The 10,599-nt window shown below is 57.5% G+C and overlaps 1 protein-coding gene across 1 annotated transcript; it reads left to right on the forward strand.

Annotated features, from left to right (window-relative positions):
- The first annotated feature begins 3,893 nt into the window (after positions 1–3,893).
- LOC104264476 (solute carrier family 22 member 6-B-like) lies at positions 3,894–9,776 on the forward strand. Its single transcript, XM_059835113.1, has 10 exons — positions 3,894–4,271; positions 4,359–4,462; positions 4,911–5,065; positions 6,091–6,259; positions 6,465–6,588; positions 7,332–7,441; positions 7,582–7,796; positions 8,490–8,598; positions 9,246–9,449; positions 9,707–9,776. The coding sequence occupies exons 1-10, from the start codon at positions 3,894–3,896 to the stop codon at positions 9,774–9,776; spliced, it is 1,638 nt and encodes a 545-aa protein (XP_059691096.1).
- The last annotated feature ends 823 nt before the right edge of the window (positions 9,777–10,599 follow it).

A 10,599-nucleotide genomic window follows, 5' to 3' on the forward strand; every position in this document is an offset into this window, starting at 1 on the left:
TGTGGGGGTGCATGCCCCCGCCCTCAGAAGAGCAAAGGGACAGCGATGACCATGGCCACCCTCTTGCATGGCCAAGGAGGGGACCCCGGCGTCCTCCTCTCCATGCAGATTTGGGGGATGGTGCCCCCCCTCCAAAACGCAGCTTCGCAGAGTGGTTTTTCTGTGCTGGAATAAAAACAATAAAAGCAAAAATCGTGTGAAATGCAGCTGGTGGAAGGGCGGAGGGGTGGGGGTGGGGGGTGTTTTCCCACGGCCGCGGGGGGTCCCGCGCAGCCTGGCCGTCCCGCCCCAAAGGCAAATATGGGACCCAGCGGGGTGCTGTGGCCTCGGCATTCTGCCCCCCCTCCACCGTCCCCTCCTCCCCTCTGCCTGTGCCGGAGCTGCGAGGGAGGGAGACTCACACTCAAGAGTGCAGGGAGGACCCAGGCGTACTGAGGACCCAGGGATCCCAAGGACCCACATGTCTGGGTGCCCGGATATCCCAAGGACCCAGGCATCCGGGTGCCCAGATATCCCAAGGATCCAGGGATCCCAAGGATCCAGAGATCTGGGTGCCCAGATGTCCCAAGGACCCAGATGTCCCAAGGACCCAGGGATCCCAGGAATCCAGGCATCTTGGTGCTCAGATGTCCCAAGGACCCAGTGATCCCAAGGACCTAAGCGTCCCACCACCCCACACCAACCGCACCCTCTTCTCCAACCACCCAGCCGGCGAGGACCCAGACGTCCTGCCACCCCCAAAGTCCCCTGGTTGCTGCCCCTTCCTGCCCATGCTCTGCTGCCTCCCGCTGCCCTCCTGCCCAGGGTCCAAGGGGCTCTCAGGGATCCGGTTCAGGGCCCCTGGGAACTTTGTCCCATAAATCATCCACCATGGATGGTGAAAACAAGCCGGGGGGGCTGGGGGTTCCCCATCCAGCTGGGGTCGGGGGCTTCCTTGGTAAGGAAGAGGATGGAGAGGATGGGAAGGCCCCAAGGAGCCCTCGGGCATCCCTGGTTGGGGACCAGCATGGCCAGCACCAGCATTTCCACCTGACGATCACCTCCACCGACCCACAGCGGGATCTGGTCCCGCCGGAGTCAAACGTTAACAGGGACCGGGGGTGGCTTTAAATAGGAGTGGGGACAGGACGGGGACAGGGACAGGGCTGTGGCCATGGGCAGCTGCGGGGCCGAGGGGTGGTAGCTGCCGGCAGACACCTCCGGGGAGTGGGATTTGGTGCTGGGAGAGTTCAAGTGATAGCTGGAGTGACGGACAGGTGAGTGGATCAATAGAGAGATCAATGTGTTGATCAGGAGAGACAGACGCCAACGGGCTGGTCAAGAGAGAGAGTAAAGCTCAATAGCTTGATCAATAGAGAGAAAGACTGATCAATAGAAAGATTATAGGTCAAGAAAGATTATAGGTCAAGAGATTGATCAATATAGAGATTAAGATTGATACTTTGATCAATAGAAAGATTATATGTCAATAGATTGAGATTAAAGTTCAATAGATTGATCAATAAAGACTGACCAGTGGAAAGATTGTAGGTCAATAGATTACTCAATAGTGAGAGTAAAGGTCAATAGATTGATCAATAGAGATTGACAGACCAGTCAATAGATAGATAGATAGATAGATAGATAGATTAAGATCACTATATTGATCAATAGATTATAGGTTAATAGGTTGATCAAGAGAGAGAGACCAATAGATCAATCAAATGAGAGATTAAAGGTCAATAAATCAACCAACAGAAAGATTATAGGCCAACAGACTGGCCAATAGAGAGATTAAGATTGATACATCGATCAATAGAAAGATTGTAAATCAATGAATTGATCGATAGTCCAATAGATTGATCAATAGAGAGATGGATCATTAGATTGATCGGTGGAACATGGTTCAATAGATTCATCAGTAGAAAAATACAGACCAATAAATAGATTATAGATCAATTTACTGGTAATAGAATGGATAGATTATAGATCAATTTGTCAGTAATAGAGATACACAGACCATCAGATGGCTCAATAGAGAGGCTGTAGAACAACAGATTGATCAATAGATTGATCAACAGAAACATATAGACCAATACATTAATAAATAAAGAGAGAGATTATGGACTAATTGATGACCAACACATTCTAGAGCTCTAAAGATCAATAATTTACCAATAGAGAAAGAGCTCGCTGGATTGATCGACAGGGAGACCAACACATCAATCAATAGAGAGGGGGCGATCAATAGATTGATCACTAGACCTATGCAGATTAGCAGATAAATCAATGGATTGATAGAGTGAGGAGTCAATAGACAGGCAGAGGGACAGGGGGGCAGATCCACCAGCTGGATGATGGTTGGCATGGACAATAGAGAAATCCATCGATTGCTTGATCAATTGATTGACCGAGGGGTGAAGGAGGGCTGGAGAAAGAGAGAGTGGGAGTGGCAGAGGGAGGGAGGGACGGAGGGATGGACGGAGGGACAGCGGGTGGCCAGAGAGACCGAGCCGGAGACTGAGAGCGCGGCAGAGGGAGCGGAGCACAACAGCAGGTAGGGATCGATTGATCACGAGGATCATTGGGAGGGATGAATCTATTGAGAGAGTGGTAGGACAGAAGGGAGAGAGGATCGATTGATAGACTGATCAACCAATAATGTGGGGGGGAAGGAGGAGGAGGAGGGAGAGCAGTGAGGGGCAGAGCTGATCGCAAAAAAATAAATAATCAGCGATTGATAGGTCAATAGAGACTGAGATTGATAGAATGATAGGTAGGTTGACCAATTAGATTGACAGATCGACAGATCGATTGATAGTTTAATAGATTGATAGACAGAGAGACTGACAGACTGATAAAGAGACTGATATATCAGTAGACACCCCAATAGATCAGTGGAGACCGATAGATTGATAGTGACACTGATAGATTGATAGACTCGTAGGTAGATTGATCAATTGGATCGATAGATTGATAGGCAGACTGATAGATCAGTAGACACCCCGATAGATCAGTGGAGACCGATAGATTGATAGTGACACTGATAGATTGATAGAGCAATTGGCAGATCAATAGGCTGATAGATCAATTGATAGAGGCACTAATAGAGGAACCAATAGATCAACAGAAAGACTGATAGATTGGTACATTGACCAGTTGATGGACCTATAGATCGATGGACAGATCAATCGATAGATCAATAGACCTACTGATAGACCGATAAATAGACAGATTGATAGATTGATAGACCGATCAACAGATGATCAACAGAGGGTCCTTGATTCCTTCCTCCATCTGTCCCTCAGTCCCTCCCTTGATCCCCGCCTTGATCCCTCGGTCCATCCCTCCGCCCGTCCCTCTGTCCCTCCCTCGGGCTGTCCGTTGGTCCATCCCTCATCCTCAGCTCTTCCTCCACCCCTCCTCGCCTTGGCCCTCCCACCCCGCGGTCACCCACGGCCATCCTGTCCTGGCCCTCGGCCACTCCTGCTCTTGTCCCTCCACCGTCCTCCAGCCCACCCCGTTGCTGCTCCTCCGTCCTTCCTCCGCTGCGGCCCTTGCCCAACCCTTGGCCTGTCCTTCCGCTTCTCCCTCATCCAAACCACCCCTCGGCCGTTCCTCAGCCATTCCTTGGCCCATCCTTGGATCTACCCATTCTCTGACCATCCAAACCACCCCTTGGCCATTCCTTCGTCATCCCTTGGCCCATCCTTGGATCTACCCATTCTCTGACCATCCAAACCACCCCTTGGCCATTCCTTCGTCATCCCTTGGCCCATCCTTTGATCCATCCCTCACCCCTTCCTCCTCATCACCCCTTGGCCATTCCTAGCCCACGCCCTGGCCCATCCTTCAACCTCTTCTCCTCCTCCAGCTGACCTGGGCCCCCCCCCAGCTCCATCCCTCGTCCCACCATGAACTTCGTGGAGCTGCTGGCCCGCCTGGGTGGGATGGGCCGCTTCCAGGTGACCTACGTGGCCGCCCTGGCCATTCCTCTGCTTATGCTGGCCAGCCACAACCTTCTGCAGAACTTCACCGCCGGCGTCCCCGAGCACCACTGCCGGCCTCGGCCCATGGCCAATGACAGCGCTGGGGATGTCCCGCTCCTCGTCTCCATCCCCTCTGATGGCCACCACCGTCCCCAACGCTGCCGCCGCTATGTGGAACCCCAGTGGCACCTCTTGGAGGTCAACAGCACGGTCAACAGCACGGCTAACGGGGCGGCCACCGAGCCGTGCCATGACGGCTGGACCTACCACGACGGCATCTTCGCTCACACCATCGTTACCGAGGTGAGGGGTGCCCCACAGCCCCGCCCTCGGTGGTGGGGGGGACCCAGGTGTCCGGGTGTTGACCCCCATGTCCTCTCCCGCTGGCAGTGGGACCTGGTGTGTGAGTCCAAGACGTTGAAGCAGGTGGCCCAATCCATCTACATGGCCGGGATCCTCCTGGGCTCTGGCCTCTTCGGGGTCCTCTCTGACAAGTGCGTGACCACCCCAGAACTGTACTGGGATTAACTGGGAGGAACTGGGGGGGGGGGAGAGGGGAGGGGTATGCACAGGGATGTCCTCCCCTCCCTCTGGCCCCTGGTGTCCCAGTGTCCCCAGTGCCCCTGGGGTGGGTCTGTCCCTGTATGGCTTGTCCCACTGCCCCCAAGTCATTCATCCCAGTATTCCCAGTGCCCATATTCCCCATCCCAGTGTTCCAAATGCCTTGTGTCCCCACCCCAGTGCCCATGTCGCCATCCCAGTGGCCCCAGCACCCCACAGACCCCATCCCAGTGCCTCCAGCACCCCATATCCCCTGTCCCAGCATCTCCAGCACCCCCTATCCTCCATCCCAGCACCCCCAGTGCCTCATGATCCAGCATCCCAGTGCACCCAGTGCCCCATGTCCCCCATCCCAGTGCCCCCAGCGCCGTGTCCCAGCAGGTTCGGGCGCCGGGCGCTGCTGACCTGGTGCTACCTGCAGCTGGGTGTGACAGGGGCCGGCACCGCGGCTGCCCCCACCTTTGTCATCTACTGTCTCTGCCGCTTCCTGGCGGGCCTGGCCATGGCCGGGGTCTCCCTCAACTCCGCCTCCCTCTGTGAGCTGGGGACCCTGGGGTCTGGGCTTGGTCCTACCACCCCTGCCCCATAGGAAGCATCCAGGCTCCAACCCTACCACCGTTGACCCTTGGGAGGGACTGGGGCTCCAACCCCACCACCGTTGACCCTTGGGAGGGACCGGGGCTCCAACCTCACCACCATTAACCCTTGGGAGGGACCGGGGCTCCAACCCTACCACCGTTGACCCTTGGGAGGGACCGGGGCTCCAACCCCACCACCATTAACCCTTGGGAGGGACCGGGGCTCCAACCCCACCACCATTAACCCTTGGGAGGGACCGGGGCTCCAACCCTACCACCGTTGACCCTTGGGAGGGACTGGGGCTCCAACCCTACCACCGTTGACCCTTGGGAGGGACCGGGGCTCCAACCCCACCACCGTTGACCCTTGGGAGGGACCGGGGCTCCAACCCTACCACCGTTGACCCTTGGGAGGGACCGGGGCTCCAACCCTACCACCATTAACCCTTGGGAGGGACCGGGGCTCCAACCCCACCACCATTAACCCTTGGGAGGGACCGGGGCTCCAACCCCACCACCGTTGACCCTTGGGAGGGACTGGGGCTCCAACCCCACCACCGTTGACCCTTGGGAGGGACCGGGGCTCCAACCCCACCACCGTTGACCCTTGGGAGGGACCAGGGCTCCAACCCCACCACCGTTGACCCTTGGGAGGGACCGGGGCTCCAACCCCACCACCGTTGACCCTTGGGAGGGACCGGGGCTCCAACCCCACCACCGTTGACCCTTGGGAGGGACCGGGGCTCCAACCCCACCACCGTTGACCCTTGGGAGGGACCGGGGCTCCAACCCCACCACCGTTGACCCTTGGGAGGGACCCACGTGTCCGCGCTTTCCTCTACCACCATTGACCTTTGGGAAGGCTCCAGGCATCCAGGCTCCAACCCTACCACCCCCACCCCACGGGAGGGACTCGGATATCCCAATTTGGCCCTATCCCATGGGATAGACCCCACCATCCGTGTGCTGACGGTTGCCCACAGGCATGGAGTGGATCCCAACGGAAGCGCGCGCCGTGGTGGGCACCATCAACGGCTACTGCTACACCTTGGGGCAGTTTGTACTGGCAGCCGCGGCCTTCGGCCTCCCTCGCTGGCGCTGGCTCCAGCTCGTTGTCTCCCTCCCCTTCTTCCTCTTCTTCCTCTACTCCTGGTACGGGGAACCCAGGCATCCCGGCAGCTGCCCACCCCCATCCTCATGGGTTGGGGGGAGGAGGTGGATATTGGGGTGTCTGGGTTCCTTAGGGGGAGGGTGGTGACACCTTGGTCCTCAAGGTGCTGGGAGGTGTAGGGTGGGAGCAGGGACCCCCCTGAACACCTGGGTCCCCCATAACCCCTCTTCCACCCCCCCCCCCAAGGCTGTTCGTGGAGTCAGCCCGGTGGCAGGTGATTTCGGGGAGACCCGACCTGGCCCTGAAGGGGCTCCGCAAAGTCGCCCGCGTCAATGGGAGGAAGGAGGAGGGGGACAAACTCAGCGAGGAGGTGATGGGGAGCTTCCCAGAGCCCCCCCACATCCCCCTCATCTCCCAGATGCCCCCCAGTCCCCTTGTATCTTCCCCTACATCCCTGCACCCCCCCAGATCCTTCCAGATCTCACTAGATCTCCCAAATCCTTCCAGAACCCCCTCATTCTCCCTTAGATCCCACCATTTCCTCTACTCAGCCTAGATTCCCCCAGACCCCCCCTATCCCTCCTGGATATTCTGACCCCCCGCAAGGTCCCTCCTATGTCCCTCCTGGTCACTTGGATCCCCCCACATTCCCTGTGTGCTTCTTAGATCTCTCCAACACCCCCCCACCCCTCCAGATCACTGGATTCCCCCCTGAGACCCCCAGCATCTCTCCTAGATCCCTCTGATCCTACCTCGATACCCCCAGATCCCTCCAATCCCCTCCAGATCACCTGGATGCTTCCTGAGACCCCTGCTATCCATCCTAGATCCCTCTGATCCTACCTTGATACCCCCAGATCCCTCCAATCCCCTCCAGATCACCTGGATGCTTCCTGAGACCCCTGCTATCCATCCTAGATCCCTCTGATCCCACCTAGATTGCTCCAATTCCCTCCAGATCACCTGGATCCCCTCCTGAGACCCCTATTATCCCTCCCAGATCCCACCGACCCCACTAGCTCCACCCAAGTCCCCATTATCCCACCCAGATCCCTCCCATCCCCTGGATCCCCCCAACTCTTTGGATGCCTCCAAGATCCCCCCTTCCCACAGGCGCTGCGGGCTCTGGTGCACCGGGAGCCGCCGCCGCCGGGGGGGTCCCTGGCCACCCTGGTCCGCACCCCCGGGATGAGGACGGTCTCCTGCGGCGTCTCCTTCGTCTGGCAAGTGGGGCCGTTGTGGGGGCAAACCCCATCTTTTTGGGGTCAAAATGCGTATTTTTGGGGTCAAACCCCACCTTTTTGGTCCCCACTTGGTCGTGCCTGGCGGGTTTTGTGTTGAAACCTTGGGGTTTTGGGGGCAGGTTCTCCACCAGCTTCGCCTACTATGGGCTGGCCATGGATCTGCAGGGCTTCGGGGTGGACATCTACCTGAGCCAGCTGGTCTTCGGGGCTGTGGACATCCCGGCCAAGCTGGCCTCGGTGCTGGCCATCAGCTGCGTGGGGCGGCGGGTGGCCCAGGGCGGCTCCTTGGCGCTCGCCGGCATCTGCATCCTCGCCAATATTGTTGTGCCAATGGGTGGGTGCGGGACGGCTGGTGGGAGGGATGAAAGGGTGGAGGACAATGGGATGGAGGATGGATGGGTGGAGGACAATGGGATAGAAAATGGAGGACAGAGGGATGGAGGGATGGAGAATTGAGGATGGATGGGTGGAGGACAATGGGATAGAAAATGGAGGACAAAGAGATGGAGGACAATGTGATGGAAGACAATGGGATGGAGGGATGGAGGACAGATGGGTGGAGGACAATGGGATAGACTAATGGAGGACAGAGGGATGAAAGACAATGGGATGGAGGGATGGAGGACGGATGGGTGGAGGACAATGGGATAGACTAATGGAGGACAGAGGGATGGAAGACAATGGGATGGAGGACAACGGGATGGAGGAAAAGAAGGGTAGAGAGAGAAGTTGGAGGGACAGAGGCTGGAAAGATGGAGGGATGGAGGTTGGAAGATGATGGGACGGAGGGACAGAGGGTGGAAGGATGGGTGGAGGTTGGAGGACAGGGACAGAAGGGTGGGGGGACATTGCTGGTGCACCGGGGGGACAGCGATAGAGGTTGAAGGATGGAGGGATGAAGGGTCATTGGAGGGACCTGGGACATTTGGAGGCAGAGGTTGGAGGGAAGGAGGACCTTTGGTGGGTCATGGAGGAGCTTTTGGGGGGCTGGAGGTGCGAGACCTTCCATCCCCGTCCCTGTCCCCAGAGCTGCAGACACTGCGCATGGCCTTTGCGGTGATCGGGAAGGGCTCGTTGGCCGCCTCCTTCAACTGTGCCTACATCTTCTCCGGAGAGCTCTTCCCCACCGTCATCAGGTGGGTGGTTGTCACCTGCGGGGGCTGCTGGCACCACAGTTGCTCCCTCCATCCGTCCGTCCACCCACTCATCCATCTGCCAACCCACTCACTGAGTCATCCTCCATCCATCAAACCACCCACCCATCCATCTACCCACCCAAGCACTCATCCATCCACGCAAACATCATTCCATGCACCAACCAACCAACCCACCCATCCATCCGTCCACTATCAACCTCTCCATCCCTCAATGCCTCCATCCACCTCTCCATACATCCATCCACCATCAACCCCTCCGTCCCTCAACTGCTCCATCCATCCAACCACCTCTCCATCCATCCAACCACCTCTCCATCCATCCAACCACCACCAACCCCTCCATCCCGCAACTGCTCCATCCATCCAACCACCTCTCCATCCACCCATCCATCTAACTCCTCCCTCAACCCCTCCATCCATCCAACCACCTCTCCGTACATCCAACCACCTCTCCATTCACACATCCACCCAACTTCTCCATCCCTCAACCCCTCCATCCATCCAACCACCTCTCCATCCATCATCAACCCCTCCATCCATCATCAACGCCTCCCATCCTTCAACCTCTCCATCCATCCATCCATCCATCCGTCCATCCACCCACCCACTCCCTCTCCCTGGCACAGGCAGACGGGGATGGGCCTGGGGGGCACCATGGCCCGTGTGGGGGGCATGGTGGCCCCGCTGGTGCGCATGGCAGCTGACGTGACCCCGGTGCTGCCCCTCGTCATCTATGGGGCCGCCCCCATCATCTCGGCCATCGCCACCTGCTTCCTACCCGAGACCCGCAACGTGCCCCTGCCCGAAACCGTCAAGGACGTCGAGAGACGGTGAGGGGCTCCCCGGTGAGGTGGCCTTGGCCACACCAAGGGACACCGTCCCCACCAGATCCCCTTTTTCTCCCCGATCCTTTTGTGGTGGACACAGGGAGGGGGAAATCCCCTTATTAGGGCGAGATTTCTTTCTTGGAGGAACCCAGAAGGTTTTTGGGGTGGGGAGGACCAAGGGTTTTGGGGTGGGAAGAGCCAAAGGTTTTGGGGGAAAAAGGTTGAAGCTTTTGGGGTTTCTTTCCCCGCCGTGGCCACAGAGCCGGTCACCTCAAGGACGAGGAGGTCACCGTCCCCCTGAGTCCCACCAAGACCAAGGATGGCATCTGAGGGGGGAGAGGACGAGCATCGGGGACACCTGGGTCCCGCTGGGCCAGTGGGAACGGGGGACAGGACCTGCGGGGTGACACGTCCCCCCACCCCACGGTCCATACCCCCCACCCGGATGCTATTTATTTAATCCCAATAAAACCTTATCGCAACGTTGGTGTTCGCTATCAACTGCTGCCCTCCCGGGGACCCAGATGTCTGGGGGTCCCCGCAACCCCCCAGGGAACCCAGGCATTTGGGGACCCCCACCCTAACCCCCCCCAAAGGAGGCTAATGAGGATTAATTTCCCCTATATATTACCCGGACGCCTGAGTCCTGGCTCTCAAGCTTCGGCCTTTGCCCCAATTCGGGTGATTTAGCTGCAAAATAAATCTGCAAAGAGATTAATTCTCATGTCAAGATGGGGCCAGCGGGTGGCAAAAGCCCCTAATGGGGCAGATTTTACCCCCAAAAACAGGGCGGCACAACCCTAGTATCAGCCCTCAGAGAAGCCACATCCCAGCACCTAAATGGCTGGTTTTCACCCCAAACTCAGGGCAGCACAACCCCAGTATCAGCCCTCAGAGAAGCCACATCCGAGCACCTAAATATCTGTTTTTTACCCCAAACCCAGGCACCCCCCAAAACACCAGTGCCCCAAACCCCCCATTTTTGCCCCAAAACGCCCTCACTTCCAGACTGCTGCATTTTTATCCATTTTTATTACGAAAACAAGCCGTTTTGGTGTCACTTTGTTGGTTTTGTTTTTTTTCCCGGATAAGACACAACCGTGAAGCTTTGCCGAGGGGAATTCGGGTAAAACCCAGCCGTTTAGGGACATTT

The sequence above is a fragment of the Gavia stellata genome, unplaced genomic scaffold, assembly GCF_030936135.1.
Source record: "Gavia stellata isolate bGavSte3 unplaced genomic scaffold, bGavSte3.hap2 HAP2_SCAFFOLD_124, whole genome shotgun sequence".
In the NCBI taxonomy this organism is placed as follows: Eukaryota; Metazoa; Chordata; class Aves; order Gaviiformes; family Gaviidae; genus Gavia; species Gavia stellata.

Coding starts and splice junctions, on each gene's coding strand:
- LOC104264476 (XM_059835113.1), top strand. CDS start 3,894: ATGAACTTCGTGGAGCTGCTGGCCCGCCTGGGTGGGATGGGCCGCTTC. Junction 4,272..4,358: donor CTCACACCATCGTTACCGAG/GTGAGGGGTGCC, acceptor TCCCGCTGGCAG/TGGGACCTGGTGTGTGAGTC. Junction 7,797..8,489: donor CAATATTGTTGTGCCAATGG/GTGGGTGCGGGA, acceptor CCCTGTCCCCAG/AGCTGCAGACACTGCGCATG.